The sequence below is a fragment of the Capsicum annuum genome, chromosome 10, assembly GCF_002878395.1.
Source record: "Capsicum annuum cultivar UCD-10X-F1 chromosome 10, UCD10Xv1.1, whole genome shotgun sequence".
NCBI classification, from domain to species: domain Eukaryota; kingdom Viridiplantae; phylum Streptophyta; class Magnoliopsida; order Solanales; family Solanaceae; genus Capsicum; species Capsicum annuum.
The window spans coordinates 220,635,783-220,660,782 of record NC_061120.1 but is presented as its reverse complement, the minus strand read 5'-3'; the positions used below and the strand labels follow the sequence as shown (position 1 = coordinate 220,660,782).

Sequence of the window (25,000 nt, the reverse complement as noted above, 5' to 3'; positions counted from 1 at the left end):
ATTCAAGAGCTGAAACTGATATAGAAATTAAATTCTAGATATCAATGGACAATTTCACAGAGATATTTGCTTTTTTTTTTTGGGTTTAATTCAGATAATTTCTTTGAGATTCATTTAATTCAGATAATACTATTTCTAGTTTCAATTAATAGTTTGAGTTGAGCATACACTTTTTGGTAACATTCCTTCTATTTTATTAAAATTGATAAGTTTGAAATTTATTTTTTTTTGGAAAAATAATTAAGTTACTTATTTAACGAAATTATAACAATAAATCATGTGATTATTCTGATACATGTAAAAAAGGTAACTTCATAAAATTTGACATGTATATATCAAGTTTTAAATTGAATTTTATTATTAGTCACTAAAATTACAATAATCAGATTTGAGTTTTCTAATATAATGTAAAAAGGCATGTTCATAATTCATAACTACTTTTTTAAAATTTTGATGGTAAATCTCAAGTTCTTAATTGAATTTTATTATTACTTACCAAACTAATTATAATAGTCAATTGAATTGACTATTGTAATATGTAATAATGTAACTTCATAAATTCATAACTACGAATGTAAATCTCAATCTCTCAATTGAGTTTTATTGTTACTTACCAAACTAATTATAATAGTCAATAGAATTAATTATTATAATATAAAATGTAATTTCATAAATTCATAACTACTCTTTTAAAATTTGGAATGTATATCTCCTTTGTATTATTATTTCCTTTGTAGATGAAATCTATACACACTACAAATTGAGTCAAATACTCATATTTGAGTCAAAAAATAAATAAACAAATAAATAAATATATATATATACTTCATTCGATGCATGTATACGCTTTGAGGCCCCGACTAATTTGGTAATGCTCCTTCTGGGCTCTGAAATAAAACTTTTGATTAAGGATGACGAGATAATATCTATCTTGTTGGAAGAAAGAAAATAATTTTCTATTACGACCCATCTTTTGTCGTACTGTAAGACAGAAGCCCAACTACCTCAATAAAATGGCCCAAATTAGCTTCTTTAATTGGGCCATATGGTTGTCAGCCCAAGCACTTCATGACCCAATCCATAAATTAAACATAAATGAAATATAAGCCCAATTCATATTCTTATTGGCCCTTTGTTTGAATTTATGAGTTCGGTAGAATTTAATAATTTTGAAAAAATTACCTAGTCGTGCATGCGTAAAAGTTCTTGATATGCATTACTAATCTATTTAAAACTCAATAAACATTCGAAAATTATGAACTTAAAATTTTGAATCTGACATGACCATTTTCATCTGGTTGTTAATATAAAATAAGAGTAAAACAAACATTTTTGATTTTATGTTTTTCTTTAAATTTAAAACCTAGCTCAATCTAACTTAACTGATGAACAATTCTCGTTCGTTATGAGAACAAGACATGCAATAAGTTTTCTTCTCTATCGTACCAAATTCAAGAATTACTTACTATGATCGATTAAATTAAACCGAATATTGACACCAATATATATAACTTAAATTCTTAACAACCATGAGTAGGTTTTGTTTTAGTTTTCACAATACATATAATATATAAAAGAAAAAAGAAAAATATGAGGAAAGTGACAAAAAAAAAATTGGACATTTCCCAACTGTTCAAACAATTATTTTTATGTCTTCTTGTGATGATTTTCTGCATCCAAATAGAGTATACAAATAAGCAATATTGTCCTTATACGTACATGTTAAATAGGTGGTTGCGTTGAATTTAGACGGATTAAAATGAACTAAGTTAGTAAATATATGGATTTTTTATTTTCGCAATAATTATTTGAGTTGAAGCCATAATTCAACTCGCGAATTTCTGACTCTTTTCCCTAATATTAAAGTGAAAGAAACTTGAAAATTTTGTATTTGGGAACAAGAAGATGTTGAAGGAAATACTAGCAACTTTATAAAAGCTGCAAAAAATAACCCAAAAACACAATAATAAAGAGTAGGGCTAAGTTGATATTGTGACTTTAAATTGAAGGCCTCTTTTATTTCTTCTTCTTAGAAAAAGAAAAAGGGAAATCTTTTCAAAATGTAGTTTGGACCACCCTTTTAGAGATCTATGCTTGTTGTTTGAATATAATATATATATATATATATATATATATATATATATATAGTAAGATAAATTAAAATGTTACTCATAGAGTTAAAATTGGACAAATTGAAATGAAAAAGGATGTAGAAAAAGGATGCAATTCTATATATGTAATAATAAAATAACAATCGATAAAACTATATGATAGTAAATATTGGATCGTCAAAGTCCAATATATTCACAAGAAAGTATTTAGAAACGTAGATACTAAGACGAATATATGTGTGGCCACATAAGATCACCAGATAATATTAAAAATGAATATATTTACTAGAAGACGGTGCGAATAAAAATATAACAAGAAAATTAAATTGATGAGATGACTTGGTCCTATCTTGCATGAATCTATTTACTAATTTGTAGGTGTGAAACAATAATGACTGAAGGTACTAAAAAGAATAAGGTATACTTGAAATTACATGAAAAAAAACTTGTCTCGAAAGACTCATAATTTCTTAAGATCGGGGTTTAGCTAATTATTGAACACATGCAACGATAGGAAATAGATATGTACAAGTGATATACTAATCAATGAATAGTATTTTTCACGACTCACTTATTCAACTAATTAATCATAACTCGTGTTGCATAAATTAATGAAGAAAGCGTTTCAGATAAAAAATTTCTTTATTTTCATAATACAAACCCGAGATCACCGATTAAGAATTCAACAATCTTATCCCTTCACCCACCATATATACAAGTTCGGTGGTTATGTTGTTATTAAAAGGATAACCCTAATATTAAGCAAAAAAAAAAAGAAGAGATTAACACTAATAATATAAGCTAGCTATCTTTATCATGTGATACACAAGTGGTAATCATTTAGACCCGTGATTTAGAAATTATTATCATTTATGGTTATTTTATAGATGAAATTAAAATTATTTTTGTAGATAAAAATATAATCCTTGTTATAGGCAACAATTATTAATTTGTAATAATTAAAAATTTATAATTAATAATTCTAACTTGTAACTGTTAGATATGAGACATAAAATGCAATTCCAAATCCCTCAACAACAAAAACAAAACTGACAAAAAGTTTTGTTTTTGTTTTTATTAATTAATACCAGTTGTTTAATTTGTTTTCTAGAGAAAATAAACAAAATCAGTCAAGAGATTTTTCCTAAAAAAATAATTATAATTCAATTGGCAAATACTTTCCAAACTTGGAGGCTTTAATAAGCCTATATAAAAATGGCAACCACTAGAGAAAAATTCATAAAGGCAGTAAGGACCATAGCTACTATCAATTACTCTATTGATATGGTAAAGCGATAAATATTTTTTTATTTTTAATCAAAAATCTTGATTTCAACAAATTCTTTGTATGAGTCGATACAACATAATTACCAATACGAAACTTTTTAACGCAATGTTGAATTTAATTTAATTTCAATATAATTACCGAATATCGTGGATCGAGAAACCAAAAGAAAATAAGGCCCCTAGCTACTTATTTTACTAATGTAAATATCCTATATGTATAGCTAAGGGTCTACATACAATAATATTATTGGTACATGCATATATATATATATATATTATTGGACCTACCATGTGTAATGTTTTCTGGCAGTTAGAGAAAAAACTTTCATGAATTTATTGATGACTTTTTGAACATGAGACTCATGCAATAATCTTTTTGGGATATACGTAAAATATAAAAAATAGTTTATAGTACAATAGTCCAAAAAATAATAACTCCTATATATAGTTCAGAACAAAAAGTAATTAATTTTATTCTTGTTTTGTAACAAATCTATCAAATTTGATCGAATGTCATTGAATTCTTATTTTTTGAAGGTGAATTAATTAAATTTGATCAAACATTAACAAGTATCAATTTGAAACAAAAAGTGAATACTACGAAATAAAAGGAGAAAAATTGACCGATGATTTCATATTAAAATCTACTTATTATGATAAATAATATATATATATGTAGATCGATATCATTTGCATAAAATTTTACGTACACCACTAATGTTTATAAATAATTAATTAATGTACATTAAAATAAAAGATAATGGTCTCATATCTATGGATAAAATAAAACAACGTAACCTATCGACTAGGCTACTGATCAATCACAATCCCTTTAATTAAATTTATGAGGCAAACCTAATCTTTTAAATGCAACTATTATGAACGGGCAAGAATAAGCAATATCACAAGCAAAAGAAAAACAAGATGAACGTACACACAGATTTACGTGGAAATCCTCGACGGAAAAAACCATGGGCATGCAGAGGAGGAGAAATTCACTATGATGGATGGAGAATACAATGAGGAGAATGACGTCTTTAAAACGTCCAAAACGACCCACTCGTATAATACGAGCGTACAAATAAATCCTAGGCCTAAAAACATGCAGGTCCACACCGCGGGGGCTTCCCCAACAGGATCAGTGGTGGGCTCCGGAATCGGGCCTATCGGTCCAATCCCTACGCTACCACCATAGACCCCACAAAAAATCACAAATATGGATCGCATCGCAAACTTTTCAGGACCCGATCAACAGAATTTGGGTCACAAAATCTAATAACAACTATAAATAAATAATATATTGTTGTAGTAGTTATTTATAAGGTCATTGTCCCACTACTATATCAATCTTGTGAACTAATTTGAAATTTTCTTCTTGCTTTTGTAGAAAATTAAATAATAATTAAATGATTGGATAGTTTCATACACACCAATCACCATAGAAACTAATTAAATGGACTATCAATTTTGCTACCTGCTCTAACGAATTGATTTAACTTATTAACTGATTCAGGGTCGAATTATTTGCCTATTTTTCAATATTGGCGTCTTGAATTTGAATTTTGAGACAAATCTTTTTTATAATAGTTTCATAGGCAAGAATTAAAATAGATGAATTTCAAATCGAATTCCTGATATATTCGTTATACAATATAGCTTTAAAGATTTGAGTTTTATGAGAGCACATTAATGTTATTAAACACAAAATAATCTGTCAGTCAAATTAAACCTCAAAAATGTGTCGTGCGAAAGAAAAAAAGATATTTAGCTATATTATATATTAACATGACATATTTTTTATACCATCAAATTAAGTTAATTAGACATATAATACCTAGGCAAAAATTAACTAATATCATATCATCTCATCTTTTTCAAGGAAAAGTTATTAAACCATAAAGAAGTTTCTCTTTTCTAATGAATATATCTTTCATATTCAATGACATTTTGTTTCTTAAGTCTTTACTAATACAATAAGCATTAGGTAAAATTAATCATTAATATACCACCTCACATCAAACAATGTTGGATAGTATGAAAGCTATATCTAATTAGGTCCAACAAAACAACTTTCTAAGATTCCAATCTCACTTCATTTTCTTTTATTTATATATTTATATTAACCACTCTAATCATACTTTAGAATTTATCTCTAATGTAATCACTAATTACAATAAAATATAGCTTCAATAATGATACATACCAATTGCACTCTACCTACATGTAATAAACAATACAAAATGTTTAAGCAAAGCTTTGTCAATTAGCTAAAATTATCTACAAAAATAATCATTATGGAGACAAGGCGTTTTGTTGATTAATCAATTAATTAAATCTAAAGTGGACATTTAATTAGACAATTAGTCTACGTGGCAAGATGCGATTGGTCCATGGGGTCCACAAGAAACATTTTGGAAAATTTTTGTTATAAGTAAACAACATTCTTTATTAGTACTTGAGTATATTCATCATGAGAAGATGGAACCCTAAGCATTAATTAAAATTAAGAAAATAAAAAGGTTAGTTGCATCCAACTGATTTAATGATTAAAGTTATATGTGAAAGGATTGATTTAGTAATTTGTACTAATTGAAACAACACGTTTGATTCACCTTTTTATGCCCTTTTCATTTTCTAATTCTTCTCTTATTCATGAAAGAAATCCAAAGTTAATTATGTTTTGGATTAGGGAAAAGGTTCGAAATATATCTAAACTTTGATGAGATTTGTTGTAGCACGCCTTAACTTTGCGGGATCTCTATGATCCCTCTCGACTATTTATTCTCGTATTTTTATGTCATATATTTGCCTAATTGGACCACTACGTGAATACACGCACACTAAAAGCACGTGAGAGGCTGAAGTGATTCTGCTGGACAAATATATGTCACATAAATATGGTAAAAATAAATTAGAGGGGTTAATTTCATAGGGCTACGAGGTATCGTATGACATGATCACAAAAGTATAATAGTCGGCAGGGGTGGAGCCACCTTACCAGGGAGTTCATCTGAACCCCCTTCGACGAAAAATTATACTATTTATGCATTGTTAAAATTATCTTTTATGTATATATAATTGATGTTGAACCCCCTTCGACTAGTTTCGTGTGGTTAATTTTTCGATTTGAAATCCCTTTAGTAAAAGTTCTGACTTCACCACTAATAGTCGGACTCGTTTCGATTTCCTATCGCATTTCTTTTATGTTAAACCTTAAATTAAAATAGTAGTTGATTTGCTCACCATCTTCTTATCCAATATTTTTCTACAAACAAGTAACAACTCCATATAACTGAGTTTTTAAATAAGAGCATGATATATTATAATCTTGAAAATGATATAACTATAAAAAGAAATTGACATTTCAAGTGTAAATGAAAGCTATTGGCGTACCTAGAATATTGCCTCATCAAAATTATCCAATTAAAAATAGAGTGGAAAAAAAGAAAAGAAAAGAAAGTAAATTATGAAAGGGATTTAGTGATGTTGACACTGTCTATATAATATGCTGTTACACTTAATTAGATAAAAAAAAAATATTTTAGTGTCTCATGGAATGAGACATTAACAAGATTTACTATGTATAAATAACTAACAACTTTGCCTAATTGGATTTTAATTTTGTAACACAATAATCAGCTCAAATAGAGGAAAAAAGACGAGAGAATGAAGAATGTTATTAAAATCTTCTTACTATAAAATTAAATAAAACACACATACAGAAAAATATTTTTTTTTCTTTAAAAAACACACCTTTTTTTTTTTTTTTTTTTTAATAATCCAATCGGTGGAGCAACATTAATTTATTTAGCTCATGATTATTGAGACAATCAATGAATTATTAAAGATTTTTTATGACGAAGCAAAAGCGAGGATGTCAATTTAAGTAACACATATAAAGAGTTTGATCGTCATCTTTTGACAAGTGTATTTTTATTTACTTTTTTTGTCTATGCGAAATATTCGAGGCATTATGTTTCGAGAAGATGATATCCCAATGTTTTCCTCACTTAAGTTTAAAATATGAATTTGACAGGATTTAGTAGTTCTGATTCAAATTAAAATCTTGTATCGGTTATTTTAAGAATCTATTTAGTATGTATAAATTTAAAATACACAACTCAGTTATTTTATAGGATTAGAAGTTAGAACCTATAAATTCATAAATTTCGAATACTAAATTCACTTCGAGTATCACGAGTTAGATTTTAGCAACTTTGATCTTAATAATCTTAATTATTGCTAATACATATACATTCACCATCGCCAACTACATATTCAGTTTAATTCTACAAAAAGGGTCTGAAGTAGAGATATTTTTTAAATACATTTTTTACTCAACAACAAGCGTATCAAATCGGTTCGAAAAACGAACTATAATATAAAAAAGACATCATGACATAATACTAAAGATATCACTACAAAACATTCCAACAAAAAAGAACAATAACTAAGACATAACAATACCATAATCAAAGTACAAAAAACAACAAATAGTAACTAGAATTAAAGAAAAAACAAATACTAGCATGAAAGGATAAATGAAATAATGTTACTATCTTATTACATAGCCGGAGCAAGAATTTTCGTTGAGGGGGTTCAAAATCTGAAGAAAAACTCACCGAAAGGGAATTCAACATCTACAATATATACATAAAAATTAATTTAATTATGTATTAATAGTATAATTTTTCGTTGAAAGGAGTTCGGACGAACCTCCTATTACTATGCCGACTCCGCCTTTGACTACCTACTTGCTAGTCCTTTATCCTAATTTGTATTCTACATAGTCTCCTCTCTAAAGTCATGTCATCCATACATTAAAACTACGTCATATTCTGTCAAATCACATTTCTCAAATACTTTTTCGACCTGCCTTTACTTCTTATGAATCTATATGTAGTCAACCTTTAACACCTCGTGCTTAGGGTCGAGCATAAAATATCAAAAATTGAATTAACGAATCGAATTTAAAAATTTGGTAATTGGTATTCGATAATACGGTATTTAGTATGGTATTTGGGAGTAAAGTTTCAACATTTCGGTATTCGAAATTGGATTTGATACAAGATATTAATACCGTTTGGTATTTGATATTTACCGAATATTGAATATATATATATATATATATGTGTGTGTGTGTGTGTGTGTGTGTGTGTGTGTGTGTGTGTGTGTGTGTAACCCAACCCAATAGACAATAGTATTAGTTATCCCAAAGAATCTCTTGGACTTTGGTAATATATTCGTAGAAAACAACAAAAAGAATACTAACTAGGATTTCTATTAAATATATTTTTTGAAGTTTAAACGTATATTTTTACATCTCCAAATTTAATATGGATTACCAAATACCGTACCGAATCGAAATTTAAAATTACCGATTATCGAATTACCGAATCGATGTTTATACGTATGGTATGTGGTATCGATGTTCAAAAAACAATTACCAAATTACCGAATTTGAAATTTAAAAATACTAAATCGAATACCGAACGTCCACCCTTACTTGTGCTATTACATTTTTCTTACCACATAAATTAAAAAAAAAAAATTGACAAAAAAAAAAAAAAAAAAAAATAGTACATGCACGTGCTATATCACGTGCGCATCTTTCCTAGGATTCAACCCGATAACGGTCGTCGCAGCGTTAGGTCACCCAACACGTTGACGTAATTGGCGCGAAATGGTATTTCTGCAAATTTCTTCAAATGGAAGGTCAATCTAATAGCCTTTATTTTACATTAAAAACATGTCTCCCAATATGACAATCCCATTCGCAGTTTTGCACGCGCCGGTAACATGCATCGATAATTGCGTTGATCAAGCTGGTACGTGGGCCCACTTGCGCGTGGCTTGTTCTTTTTTCTTATTTTTTAAAAGGAAAATTTAACCAACTGACTATTTCAAATATTTTTTTTTTTACCCTCCTTAAAAAGATCCAATCTGTTTGATTTTTTGATCACTCGAATTCACAATCTCAATGTTAGAAGTGAAGCATGTTTACCATTATTTGAACAACGGTCCGATTCCCATTGACCTTTTTCGTATAATTTTTTCATCTCTCTCTAGAAGGTTTCATCTGTTTCATTCTTTGATGACTCGAATTCACAGCCTCAGCATTGGAAGTGAAGCGTGTTTATCATTCGAGCGATGCTTTGATCCCAGATGACTTTGAATCCACAGCCTCGATATTGAAAGTAAATCGTATTTACCATTTGAGCAACGCTCCAATCCCAAATGACTCGAACTCACAGCTTCAACGTTGAAAATAAAGCGTGTTTACCATCCAAGCGATGCTCCGATCCCATTTGACCTTTTAAATATTTTCTTCTTACCTCTCTTTAGAAGCTCCAACTTTTTAAAATTTTTGTTGAATCAAACTCACAACTTTAATATTAAAAGTGAAACGTGTTTACCATACGAGCAACCCTCGATCCCAATTGACCTTTTAACAAATTTACAATGATGGTCAATCTTCTTTTTGACTATGATGTTGCAACAAATAAAAGATTATTAAATAGTCAAAAGTTGGCTAATTTTCTTATCATTATTGCTACTATTACCCCTCCTATCATTTTATTCTTTGATTTTAGTACATATGTTTGTTATTTTTTTTGTTTTTATTGTATCATTAATTTGCTATTTGTTGTTGTTATTGTTTTCTTCTATGTTTTCAATATGATTCCATTATTGAATTTGTTTTATATACTTGATTTTTGATATGTTTAACTTAAATCGATGATTTGTTGATACTAGTCTTACTATCTTCGTAAGGTAGAGTAAAGGCTGCAAATGCATAAATAACTCTATCAAGATTCGACTTGTAAAATTATACTGATATGTTATTGTTGTTATAATTTAATAATATGTAATAATTAAGTTCAAGATATAGAAATGAAGAATCTTTGCTAAAAATCGTTTCTCCCTTTAGTAAGTCTTAAAAGCAAAAATATGAACTAATCGTATTTAATAAATATCAAAATGTAAATACTTACACGAAAAAGTACTGATGGTAATATATATTATTATCTTGTATTATCATAACTTTGATATTATTCGAGCCATAAAAATGAAGAATCTCAAAATCCTTCTTTTAAATATTTAACAGTAATTGATTACTTATAAGATTCTTTTAGTGGTGTTGTTGTGTAATATTATCAAAAACTTTGATATTGATATTAGAAATTATGAACTTAGGACAAAGAGTCCAGTCATAACATTATCTTCTTCTTTTTTTAATTAAAAAAAGAACTTGGGTATGGTATATTTCAAACCTTTTTAAACAAGAGAAATTATAGAAAAAAATAATGGGATAGTTGTCATAAAAATACCTGAACTTTGATCGAATTTTTAGTTGAGCATATTGAACTTTGCGAGGTCCTATTACCCTTACATTTTTTTTTTATATTTTAATGGCATATATCTTCCTATTTGGACACGTGTAAATATGAGGTTGGGGCGTGTAACATGTAAAAATGAGATTGACACTTGTATTACATCGCCAGCTGCCGAAACTTGGTATAGTATTTTGGGGGGATTAAATCCACTTTAAAAAGTTTAGGGAGGTAATAGGACCCCGCAAAGTTCAGTATATTCAATTAAAAATTCGGTGAAAGTTCAAATATTTTTATGAATATTATCCCAAAAATAATTGCCTTAGTTGGAGTAGGTATCATATTATCCTTACTACAAGACTTCCATTTTCAAAAAATAGTCCAAGTCATTTAATATGCTCTACCTTTATAAGTTTATATTCGAATAATATAAATGACAGTCAATTATTTTGGTAAGAAGTAAACTAAGTTGTTTTTTCAAATTTGTTTCCAAAAAGTAATTTGGATTTCAAAGTCATAAGTAGAAGGATCCAACTGACAATTCGAGCTGAGTGCAAGGACCTTCGGATTATTTTGCAAAAAAAATAAATACTAAGTGCAACGACCTTCTAGATCACTTTGCAAAAAAAAAAGTAAACAATAATTTAGTATATTGAAGCTCTCTTTATGCGTGAAATGTAAGGAAGGACGGAACTCCAAAAGTCTATTGTATGCGATCTTATTCGTACTTAGCAACGAGAAGTTTTATAGTAGGATAAAATGCTTTCTACTAAACACAATTTCATATTAAGATTGAAATCAGAAACAATATATTTAGTCTATTATACGTAACCTTACTCATACTTTGTACTAAATACGATTTTATATCAAGACTAAAATTGAAAATGATATGATTAAAAATGAATGAATATTTATCGATTCACCGCAACTTTATATATCATACAAAACAATTAATGAGATTGTCCATAATCTATTATGAGGTATAATTACTATAGATATAATAGTTAATACTATAGTATCTGTAAATGTCTTTGCTTAGCTGTGAGTAAGACTGATATCTGGTAAACCACAGGCTTTTCTTTTTCACTTTGCTTTTACAAAAGCAGACATTCATTTTTTTTCTCTCTCTCTCTCACTTGTTCCCATCATCCTTCTTTCTCCTTACAACTTTCAGGTTCAGTGGTTCCTTATTGTTCTTCAGTTTCAACAACATAAAAACATGTTCTTTTTTTCTGCCTAATTTGTTCAACAAGATGTAAGTTGTTGCATTTTAATTTTATTTTTTTTCAGTTTTTTGATTCATTGTTTAGTGTTTCTTGACATATCATCTTATGGGGTTCTTCCATTTTTGTTCCTATGATAATGCATGAAGTTCTTTTTGTACAACAACAGCAACATACCCAGTGTATTACCACATAGTGGGTTCGGGGTAAAGTGTACGCAGTTCATTCCACTACCTTCGAAGAAGTAGAGAGGCAGTTTCGGATGTAAAGGAAAAAAAACTACTTTCTTGTTGTTGTCTGAGTCTTGAATATTTGATAAAGTTGTTGTCACGTGACTTTCAAGTCGTGGAAACAACCTTTTGTATTAAGGCTATTGTATGTGGTCTGACCCTTCCTCGAACCCCGTGCACGACGGGGCTGTCTTTTTAATTTTACTTAGTTGGGTTTTTCATTGCTTGATTTGGTGGTGAAGAAAAGGATGTTCTTTACTTAATTAAATCCCTTGATTTATGCTTCTTAAGTATTTTTATTAAGAAACTAAAAACATGTTCTTTTCATCTGCCTAATTTCCTCAATAATCTGTGAGTAGTAGCATTTTTCAGCTTTTTGATTCATTGTTAAGTGTTTTAATCCTCTGGGGTTCTTCCATATTTGTTCCTTTGCCAATGCATGAAGCTCTCACTCTTTTTTCTTAAAAAATAAAAATATGTTGCTTGTTGGGTCTTTGTTTTGCTTTGTTGGTGAGAAAAAGGATGTTCTTTCCTTAATTAAGTGCCTTGATTTATGCTTCTTAAGCATGTTTATTAAAGAAAGTTTGTGTCTTTTTAGTTTCAAGAACATATTACATAAAAAAATGTTCTTTTTTATCTGCCTAATTTTTCAACAATCTGTAAATATTAGCGCTCTTTTTGGTTCTTGATTCATTGTTTAGTGTTTTAATCATTTTGCTTTGCTTTGCTGGTGAGCAAAAGGGTGTTCTTTCCTTAATTAAGTGCCTTGATTTGTGCTTCTTAGGCATGTTTATTAAAGAAAGCTATTGTCTTTATTCAACTAATGATGTATTACACAAGCAAAAAAGGGGTTAAACTGTTAAAGAAATGTCTGTATCAGTAGTGAATTTTTGTTTTCTAAGTTTGGTAATGCATCTGTCAAGACTTTAACTTGGATGTCTTCATATTCTTTATTTGGAGACAGATAAGCTACTTTACCAAAATAAAAGAATTTTTTACTCTCAAGAAAACATTATGTTATACAAATTAAGGAAAGTGCAGATTATGATAATAATAATAATAATATATCTCTCCAGTTTAAGAACTGTACTACTTCTTGATTCTCTCTATTTTGGCTGTCAAAGGTATAATCTGGGGTTTGCCTTTTTCCACATTTATGGTCTTTAAATTGTTTTGTTTTTGCCATTTTTTTTTGTGACATTTAAGATCAAGAATTGTTGGTTGTTCTGTTTCTCCATTGTTGATGATGGATCTTCACTTGAAAGCTTTTGTCAATACAATTATTACTAATTTCAGGAGTAATCATGATGTCTTTAGCCCAAACATGCTTTGTTCCTTCTTTGGTTTATATATTGCAGCCTTTAAACTTTATGTTGTCCCCATTTTTCACCTACCAAGACTCTAAATTACCTCTTTTTGGTATATTTTTATTCTTCTGTGTGGAGCTTTATTCTAATAACACTCTACTCCAGCAGTTGTTTTGCTAATTTCTGAATACCCTTTTCTACTATTGTTACCAAGTCTTAGGCAATTACTCATTTTTCTTGGGTTTACAAGGCCTATGTTTGGTAAAATGTCTATGTACTCCCGCGGAAGTTAGATGATGTTGGTAGTATATTCGACGAGTTATTGTATAGCTTTTGGTTAGTTTCCAAGATTGTCTTATTTGGCTTCAACAGTTTTTAATCATATCCTATCACCTCAAGTTTTCTTAAATGCAAATGCGATCTTGTTTAATTTTGGGAAAGAAATTTTAGTTTCCCTTTTGGAACTTTCGTGTACGTATTTGATCTCTTGTTGATGTATGGTGGGGCGTTAAACTTATCGCATCTTGGTGAACAGATAAAACTGGTCAAATGACAAAGGTCAGTCCAGAACTTGTAGATGAGCCTCAGATGCAGATAGTTCGATCAGTATCAACAGATGTGACCTTGTTGAATAACCAGTTTCCAACGTATAAGCTAGGACCCAACTTTGAGGTTTTACAGGAGACAAAGGAGGATAATAAAGGCCCACCTTTAAAGGAGGTAGTCGAGGAAGAAACAAATCGGCTGACAGAACAACACAACCGCCTTTCTGTTCGTGACCTTGCTAGCAAATTTGACAAGAATTTGTCAGCTGCAGCTAAGTTGTCTAATGAGGTACATTCATTTTTCTGTTTGCATGTCAAAGTGCTATCTGATTTCAAATACTTCTGATTGTTCACTCACTGTTTTCATTTTACATAACATAAGACAATAGAGATGAAAATAGTAAACAAAGACATGAACTTTTTCATGCAAAGCTAGACAGCATTTACCGCATTTTTGGTTTTTGAGATGGATATATTTTTTATGAAGATACGAATATAGGACTTGAATTATATACAGATTGAGTTTTCCTTCTTTTTTTTCAGGCTAAAATTAGAGAGGCACCTTCCCTAGAGGGACATGTCCTTTTGAAGAAGCTCAGGGATTCTTTAGAATTACTCAAAGGAAGATTGACAGGACTAAACAAAGAGGACATTGAAATAGCTATTTCATTGGTTAGTCTTCTTTGCTAATTGTCCCACATAATTGTGCTTCTGCTTCAGTACTTTTGCCATGCCAAGTAGTAATAAGCTTATGCGTTTCCGAATAATTTGCTTCCGCGTAGTTTTTAGTAGTCTAATATTGCTTCTCTATAAAAATGTCATTGACATATATTTGTCTGCTGCTGTTAAGTATTGGATGCTATGTTTCACAAATTTTTGTCGTACTAGTAACATGAGAAAGAAAACATTAATACAATTCGAACGAGGTTTTTAGACTATACCAATTTATACTTTCTTGATACTCTAGTTTCTCCACGATTAGTTACAGGCCTTGTTGAATCCATTGGTTAGTCACGGAGCCTTCATTTTTATACTATCACTAAATTCCCGCTTTTGAATAAGTAATTCCATGTTTGTCTATTTACAAATGTAATGAAAACAAGAAATTATTTTCGGAAGTGCACTTGGGAAGATTCTCTGGTTCACTTAGCTATATATTCCTAAAGCCTCATCACATACTTTGTCCAGGTGGAAGCTTTAGCAGTAAGGTTGACACAAAATGAGGGAGAGCTTATTCAAGAGAAGTTTGAAGTGAAAAAGCTTGTGAATTTTCTGAAGCAGGTTACTTATGAATCATTTTAATTGTGGTCAAGCCTCGGTCACTAATCTGTGTGCTTTCTTTATGTGAAAGAAACTAAATTCTTTTTTCTTACAGGCCTCAGAAGATGCTAAAAGGTTAGTTAATCAGGAACGATCTTTTGCTTGTGCTGAAATTGAGAGTGCCAGAGCTGTCGTACAAAGAATCGGAGAGGCCCTTGACGAAGAGGAAAGGAATTCCCCGACCTCAGCAAAACAGGTAACTACCATGCATTGATTCATTCTTATTTTTGATATGTATCCATTCATTTTCCATTTTCAAGCTGTTACATTGTCTCTTTGAAGTCTGATTTGTTTTTCACTCTGCGCTTTTGATCTTCTGATAGTTTGACTTCGGTGTACGAAGTTTGTATTCCACAATTTTCCTCACAGAATATTTCCTATACAAGGACTATATTTTATCGCCGCTGGGTTGTCATAAATTATCTGAAAGTTCTATCTGCAAGACTAAACCGCTAAGCTCTTCATCCATATTTAACCAGAGTTATCATGTAGTAGGAACTGCTTAAACTATTCTAAATCTTGGAATGGTCCTCGGTTGTCTTGCACTTATTTCTGTGTGTACAGAACTACAAAAGCATCTGAGTTTACTTTTCTGCTTTAGATAAACCAAATCACGACTTCCCTTTTCTTGACAATAGTTTATTATGGTAATGGCATACAAAAACAATTTGACTTTCATTTAAGGAAGTTTTGTCATGGAAATAATACTTGTTCTTGCCAGGAAATGGAGGGACTGCTGGAAGCGGTTCAAGAAGCTAGACGAATAAAACTATTGCATCAGCCTAGTAAGGTATGCTTTAAATATGCTTAACTTTACTTTCGCAGCCAATTTATGAATCATGACACCACGTGAACTTTCATTAAAAGTTATATTTAGACTAAGATGGGTGGCTCCAGCTCTTCAGCCAATTTGTGAATCCATGATATTCCTTAGTTGTTCTCCCTGTTCTAGCGATGACGACTAACTGTATATTTAGATAAATCTCTGAGTTCAGCAACTAAATTTAGCTTATTGCTTCGTAAAACAATCGTTTTCTTTCAAATCATAATCATGGATTTGATTGTTAGTGGTTTCCTCTCAACATTTGATCAGAGTTTAACAGTTGGAGGAGATGGCTATTATAGTCAAAGCTGCACATCTTCTGGAATAGTTAAATGGCATGTGACTCTGCGGATGATAGTCTATCGATAGACGATGAACTGATGGTTTGCAATGAAGCTTAGATTTATTAACTTATTACGATGCTACACCGTAATAAAAATATATAAAATTTTGAAATGGAGTTGCAGTAAAAAAGTATGCTTTTGGTCATACATGAAAACTTTTTCTGAAGTTTCACCTCTCAGCTAATAACTGGTCGCATAAGAGCCTGTTCTGGATTTTCCAACATTTAACATGCCCTTATACATCTTGAAAATATAAACTTCCTTATGTTTGAATAGCAGGGAATTCTTGTAGATCTTAATGCATGGACAAACTCTTTGTTCCTACTTTTCCCTTGTGATCCATCTGAAGATTGATCGTTGGTCTTGTTCTTACAACTTTCAACTTTTTTATATCTTATTTTCTATGCACTTGTGACTAACAATATTTCTGTATTTTTTAGGTGATGGATATGGAACATGAACTGAGGGCTTTGAGAATCCAGATCAGGGAGAAATCCACTGTTTCATTTAAGCTTCAGAAAGAGGTATCCTTTTTGTCCAGTATCTAATGATTCAGTGAACTTGGAAAAGTGTCGTATATCTTTTCGTGAGTGTATTCAAAATTTAAAATTGTTAAAACTTATCTAGAGTGGTTCTCATTTTCAAAATCGAGCACAGCATTGGCTAGATTAGTTGTGATTTGCTTGTCTTATAAAGCCTCAATTGTTGCTATCATGCCACTACCTGAATAACCAACAAGTAGTTCTTCTCAATGTTCTTTTTTCTCATTAAATCAAGCTATAAGAGAGAAAGCGCCTCATTGTAAACTAGCATAAGTTGTGCGGACTCTTCACTTTTGATGCCGCACCTGTGTCGGATTCTCCAAAAAATGCACTAGTTGTGGCGAATCCGACACGCACCCGTTGACATTTTTGAAGAGTCCGGGCAACATTGAAACTAGCTGCTGCATGTTTCCTTTGTTCCGTTTAAGTCCTGATCCACTGTACTATAGTATCAATCAACAATCAACTATACTTCATTTCTAACTAAATCGAACTGGTAATATTTCAGATTATGTTTACATGTTTTGGGTAGTTGAGAGGGTAAGAAGCTCCTAACCTTGGAAATTTCCTTTTTCGTCAAAATCTATCATCGGCTACTAGGAGTTTTCTGTACCTGTCCACAAACTGAAGCTAACTACTTAGGACTGAACTATCATTGGCTATTTAATGCCTTCTCAGAAGAGGCGCAGGTTCAATACAGATCGAAACAACTGTATGCAATTTAACTACCCTTCTCTGTCTAACCAAGTATGGCAGTTCCTGCTGTTATTAATGAAAGATAAGTCACGAAACTCTCACTTACTTGAACGTGGCTATCCATGATGATTGAAGCTCTCATGAGCCCACGGGATCCTTCCTTATTAAACAGTATATTCGATTAACCACATGTTGCGGCTCATTATAAAATTCACACAAATGAACTATTAACAATGTATATACCATAAACACTTTTCACTCTGTATGACCTTTAGAATATAAGACTATTCTGAGATATTGAGAAAATATGTTCGTTTTCTCGATATCACACGTAAGGCTTTTAAATTCTAATGCTTTCTTGATTACCACCTGAGAGGATGCACATGTGGAACCTTTTGGCATTTTTATCTACCTATGTATTATGTCCAGTAGAATTTATTAAGTCTCTAGTAATTCTGCTCCTTTTCTATCTGGAATACTGATGATTCCTCATTGTTTGCAGCTAGCAATGAGCAGAAGAGCTGGGCAAAATAAATCCGAATTTTATGAGTTGTCTGGTTCTGAAACGTTAGGTTCTATCTTACGAGTCCAGTCATGTTCAGATGAAGCCATTGATGTTTCAAAATGCTCAATTCAGTGGTATCGTTTATCATCTGAATGCAGCAGAAGAGAACCTATTGTTGGTATAAACTCTCTTCCCGTTCTGCATATAATCTTCACAAATCTTTCAGTGGCTAAAGATTCCATGTTCTTGAGTCACGATATAAAATGAACGCAAATACATTCGTCAATATGTGGAAATTCATTCACATCTCAAACAAACACAATGTTACTCTATATTATGTCTTAGAGTACAAAATGGTACTGCTACTTATGATAATCGTACCAGAGCATATGTAACATATGTATTAATCTAATTTTAGCGGTTGCTTTTGCTCCACCAATTTTGAAATCTAACTAGCTAGTGAGAGCTTAACATCTTTCTTTTCATCGCACTACCATTATTGTCATTAAATGATTGCGTGCTCACTGTACCAGGTGCAGACAAATTTGTTTATGCTCCTGAGCCCATTGATGTCGGGAGACTTTTAGAAGCAGATATAGTCTCAAATGGCCAAAAAGTCTCGCTGACAACTACTGCTCCTATAGATCCAGGTTAGGCCCGGACCGCAGTTATTCACTTCTAAATGTTGCTTTGTCATAGAATTTTCCCCGTACTGTCTTTTTTATGACGAAAAATGAATTCTTGTTACTCAATTCTTACAGAATCTGGATTGGGGAGTTATGTTGAGACGCTTTTCCGGAAGTCAAACATTGAATTCAGTGTAAGTTTTCCAATACGATTTCTGTATCTAATACTTTGTCGCTTAAGATACAAAGGAAGCTGTACTTTTGGTTCATGTTCTTTCGTTCAGGATCCTTTGCTCTAAAACTTCTCCTCTATATATCTTGCATGCACACCTTCCATAGCATTCACATCAGTTCATATTTGTGCAGATGTAAATTAAATTGTGTACTTGTTCATCTGTTGTCTACTTTATGGTAATCAGGTTATCATTTTTTTTCCAGGTGGTTATTGCGCAGATGAATGGACGGAACTATTCATCACGTTCTGCACACTGCTTCCATGTCGGGAAAACAAAGCTGAAGTTGGGCAAAGGATGGATTACAAAAGCTAGAGATTCGTATTCTGGATCTATGCAGGTACTTGGTGAAAAGATAGTTAAGAAAGTAGTTCATTCACGCTCCAATAGCCAGCTACCAGTGTTGACTATTCAGTTTGAGTTATTCACTATTTCCTCACATTGTTCACACCAAATACGAAGCAACAATCATTCATATCTAATCCCGCAAAACACTTTTCATTTCAGCTATGTGGATTTAGAGGAGGGGGTAATTCTGCCGCAAAGTCACTGTTTTGGCTACCTAGGAAAGGACATTCCTTTGTGTTAGTATTTGAATCCGAGAAAGAAAGAAACGGAGCCCTTATGGCAGCTCGGAAATACGCCATGGACTGCAATGTAAGTAGCTTCTGTTTGTTTCAACTTCATCTGCGAATCTTTTCTAAGTTATACATTACTCTATCCACTGTGCCCCAATCCCATAATAACAAAAGTTAAACAACTAGTGTCGCTAAGGCATAGTGAGTTGTTGCTTGGACTCTCCAGAAATGCTGCCGCACTGGTGTTGGATCCTTTAAAAAAACACTATTTTTAGTGGATCTAACACACATCCGTCAACATATTTGAAAAGTCCGAGCAACATGGAATGAGTGCAACAGCATTCTGCCATCGCATGTCTAAACGCCTACTAAGGCAAATTTAATTGTTTTTTTTTTTTTTAATTTGCAGGTAATTCTTGCTGGACCTGATGATGATGCTTTGCTCTAGACATATAGTGATTTCCAAGTTATTTTCACTGATGAAAGAGTCACTTAATTAGTTTTTTTCTTTTTATTTTTGGTGAGTATAATTAGGTTCTCTTTTCTTGGTGGGTCCTTCCCCGGACACCGCACATAGCGGTAGCTTTAGTGCACCGGGCTGCTTTTTTTTATTTTTTGTTTTTTATAATTAGGTTCTCTTTTCTTCTTTCTTCTTCTAAATGTGAGTGATCAATTTCTTGTTATATTTGTGTGCGCACTAGTAATGAATCATGTCCTTGTCATTGTAATTTTTTTTCTCACTAATTAGTTACATCCTTTCTAGGCAATGGTCTTTTTTTTAGGTTTGCCTGGTTTTGGGTTGTAACAAAATTTTACTAATTGATTGGTCCATTTGCATTTTAATGAAATTTGTTTCTACTATATCTTCTGTGCAACTTCACATATATTGACAACAAAAAAAGCTCGGTGTATACAGATCTTATTCCTATCTTTGAGAAGGTCCATAAGTTGTTTCTGATAGATCTTCAACTGAATGGATAGCGAAAAAGAGGAAGTAGCTACATGGATAAACAAGTAACAACAACAATGTAATATCAACATCAACTAATACAAATGCAAATTAGTTGACAGATCCAAAAGATAGCAGCTGCATCGCTAACTCATGCTGGAAATTTAAGAGTCTCTTTATCTTTCAAGCATATCCAGGCATCTATTCCACCACTATCCTTAGCTCTGAGCGATGCTATAGTAGAAGCATCGAAGGTAAACAGTTTTGAAACACGTTGTTCAGTACACAAGAAGTGGACAAACTGAGACTGCAACGTTGGTTCGTTTGAAACATAAGGAATAGGTGGTGGTAAGAATTTGGAAGCTGCAACGAATTGCAGCTACCTCTACCTCGGGCGAGGCAGTACAACGTGGCCCCCGTCAGCAATTTTATGAAAAGCACACATACAAATAGCCATACCTCCACATTTGAAAAGTGTAACCTGGATATAAAGTTGAATTATGGAATACTGATGAACCAACTTCCACAACAGTGTTGGGAAGGAAATCTTTGGTCAAATCGAGATTTCTAAGGACGTTTTCGAACTCATAATTATGAGCAAACGCCTCGTCATTGCATTCTATTGAGATACCACCCTTGATTCAGAAAGAGATTTCTTCAGAACGAGTAATCTCGACCCTTGCTTTCTCATAGGAATAGGATGATGCCATCACCAACATTTTTTGGAGGAGGATAAAATAGAGCTAAGGGAGCATATAGATTTGATCCAAAAAACAGTATTCAAAACACTTAAGGTGATTGGGAGTGGGAGAAATAGGTCTAATGAACTCCATAGAAACTATCTCAATCTTTTTTTCCATGGCTAATTAGGCAACTATTTAGTATAATTTGCTTATATATATACACACATTATTATATTCGAATTCCAATATCATTATTATAAAGTCAGACTGTATGTATCATGTGGTATCATTATTATAATGCACTGTCTCCAACTACTCCCACTACTATTATTTAACTTGTAGTCAATGAGGGAACACGTTGCATGTTCCTACCTCTAAAATAGATAAGGTCGTTTTTGGTACGATTCAAGAAAAAATAAATTAAAGTAATTTAGAGAATGAGTAATGGATGTGAAAGAATAACAACGCATGTTGAACAGTAATTACATCAATATAATACGATAATCGTGTTAGCAAATAAAGTCTTATTTCCAGCTTTATCCTAGTCTTTTTGAGAGTAGTTTATCGTGAATTTGTTTACTATTTTTTAGGAGTTATATTAGCTAGTCGTTCCAATTTTTCAGTTTAATTTTGTTACGTCTTTCTACCTATAAAATCAGCAGTCACAGACTATGAATAACAGTCAAGATAGTTCCATTAAATTTCAGTGTGTTGACTCTATCTTTAGTCTTTTACTTTCTGCATATACTTTTCTGTTCTGCATCTGTTTACAAATTGAAGTACAAAAAACAACATGTAGTAACAAAAATAGAATGACAAGAAACAACAAGAGTAATACTACAACTATTAATATGAAATGATTAGCTAAACAACGTTCTACTATCTGTTAATCTACCACCGTAGTTCGTATACTGTACAACCTCCTATCTAACGCCATAATGTTCTAGTCTTATATGTGCCTATAATAATGAATGATATCTCACATGATGATTGTCACTTCTACATTTATTGCCAAATTATGAACAAAGTTGAACAAATATATATATGCATTTTATGTGACATAATACACATAGGATTTGGAATCTCTCTTCTTTGGAATATCTCTTTCTTTCTTTTTCATTAGATACTTCTCGTAGTGGTATGGTCTGCGTACACTCTACCCTTCCCAAACTCCACTAGGTGGAAATTAATACACTGGGTGTTGTTGTTGTTTCTTTTTCACTAGAGTGACCTTATTCGTATGAAGAATTTTTTTGTATTTTATTTTTAATAGACTGATATCTTTCACATGAAGATAATCTCATATTTCGAATATTTCAACAAAAAATAGCTCATAATCTGAAAAGCGCTCGCGGACGCGTCTTTGGTAACTGGGAACCCTTCTATTTTTTGATTACTCATCGGTATTTTCGAGGCAAGGTATTGAAAGGGGTGCCACACATCTCGATCAAACAGAATATCATAATTCAGATTCAGATCCAGATCCAGCTTATCGGCCTCTTCCATAAGAACACCGTATGCATCCTCCTTCATGCTGGGGTAAGACTTATAGTGGTATAAAAAGGCCTCCATAACCTCCCGATCGTCAACCACCTTTCCATGATTGCCAAACGACGCAAAGTTAATAAATAAGACTTCTTGATAGATCACATTCGTGAAAATGCAGGAGCCCGCCCCGGGAAGTCGAGAAAAGGCAGGCAACATGACTTGGGAGACAGCACATTAATAATTTATGAATAAGAGAGCCTTATTAATTATACAACTCAATTAATTTAATTGATACCACATGATAATACAATTGATTTTGTAATTAAAAAAAAGAGAATTTCACCATAATATACGCACTTTGTACTTAACAGTTGCATAATAGACAAAATTAACAAATTAGCCATGGAAAGAGAGATTGAGATATAGTATCTATGGAGCTAATTTGAATATTCTTTTTTGGATCAAATGGGATTACCCCAATATGATCCTTTAGCTCTATTTTATCCTCCTCCTCCAAATGTTGTTGATGTATCCTCTTCCTATGAGCAAGCAAGGGTGATCAATTCGTCGAGATTACTCGTTCTGAAGAAGTCTGTCTGAAACTCTTGCTCGTTATTACCCTTTTGTTGGTCGAATCAAGGGCCTTTTTACGAGGCATTTGCTCATAATTATGAGTTCGAAAACGTTCTTAGAAATCTGTAAGTAACCAAAGATTTCCTACCCAATATTGTTGCTGCCATAATTCAACTTTATATCCCTTGCTAGTCCAAGTAACTCTCTTTTCAAATGCGGAGGTATGACTATTTGTATGTGTGCTTTTCATAAAGTTGCTGACGACGTGGCCTCGCCAATGCATGGGCAACAACTGCCCGAGGTAGCTGCAACGATTTACCTGAATTCGTTGCAGCTTCCAAATTTTTACCGTACCACCACCTATTCCTCATGTTTCAAACGGACCTAAGTTGCACGCTCAATTTACCAAATTTTATCATAACGAGCAACGTGTTGCGAAATTGTTTACCTTCAATGCTTCTACTATAGCATCGCTCAGGGCTAAGGCCGTGAGCAATGATGTATCCGTGCCTACACTGGTTGAAATTTGTTTACTTCACATATATTGCCGAATTATGAGCCCTATTGAGAAACAACAAAAAAGCTCCATGTATACAGATCTTGAGATCTTCAACTGAACGGATAGTGACAAATAGGAAGTACCTACATGCAAAAACAACAACAGTTGTCATATTTTAAACGTTTCTAGTAGTTACTTATATACAAGGAAGAATAAGATATTTTGGTACTACTCACAAAATTTTTAGTTCAATTAGATGGTAACACATGGTTTTTATTTTTTTTGAGAACTATAATAACACATATTTATTATTTTTTTCATACATATTGTTACATTTGTCCTCATTTATCATTTCATGATATTATTTTATATATATATAATTGAATTATATGTAATACTAGTAATTTTTAATAAATCTCTTCTTGCTCCTTATGAATTACTTGTTCTTTTTTTTTACTTACTTCTTATAATAAAAATTAATTATTTTTCTTACTTATTTATTTTAATAAATCACAAAAGATTTATAACATTTTTCTATATTATTATTATTTTATTAAGTAACTACAAAAAGTATTAAAAGCCAAATTTAATTTTTAAAATATAAATAATAAAGATAATTTTGTATGTTTTATTCTCAATATATTTGATTCTTAAGTTATTTGTCAAGTTAACAAGTAAAAAAGAATTGAGAGAATATCCTTTTATCTCTCTTTTTCATTTTGCTTGACTCATTTTCAGTTATTATTTTAGCAAATCAAGAGAGATTTATATTCAGTAGTAAAATATTTTTAAAAAATTATGTGTATACAATTCAGATAAGTACTATGAGAAGTGTGATAAGGGATGATGGAGATGAAAACTACTAAAGAGAAACTATTCGTATAGTTTACTTCATCTAATTGAGTAATAGTGATTGATTTTAATTATTTTTCAACTAATTGAATAATAGTGATTGATTTTAATTATTTTAATGTAGATCAAAGATTTATCTATAAACGTTTTTAGGCGTGTTTGACCATAAATATTCACCCACCTGATATATATAATGATTTTGTTAGTTGACACATTATTTTTGATTTAATTTTTTTTCATATTTTTCAATTG

General features: G+C 31.5%; 1 protein-coding gene across 2 annotated transcripts; it reads left to right on the top strand.

The window, feature by feature from the left end:
• Positions 1 to 13,159: 13,159 nt before the first annotated feature.
• On the top strand, positions 13,160 to 20,565 carry LOC107844001 (stomatal closure-related actin-binding protein 3). Of its 2 annotated transcripts, none has more exons than XM_016688465.2 (13): positions 13,160 to 13,309; positions 14,028 to 14,326; positions 14,581 to 14,709; positions 15,226 to 15,318; positions 15,413 to 15,553; positions 16,079 to 16,147; positions 16,965 to 17,048; positions 18,265 to 18,445; positions 18,801 to 18,917; positions 19,029 to 19,087; positions 19,332 to 19,466; positions 19,634 to 19,783; positions 20,114 to 20,565. In XM_016688465.2, exons 2-13 carry the CDS (start codon positions 14,042 to 14,044, stop codon positions 20,150 to 20,152), a joined length of 1,482 nt encoding a protein of 493 aa, XP_016543951.1. In that variant the 5' UTR covers positions 13,160 to 13,309; positions 14,028 to 14,041; the 3' UTR covers positions 20,153 to 20,565. The 2 variants fall into 2 exon arrangements, with proteins under 2 accessions (XP_016543951.1, XP_016543949.2); XM_016688463.2 differs by having other exon boundaries at positions 13,277 to 13,828.
• Positions 20,566 to 25,000: the final 4,435 nt, after the last annotated feature.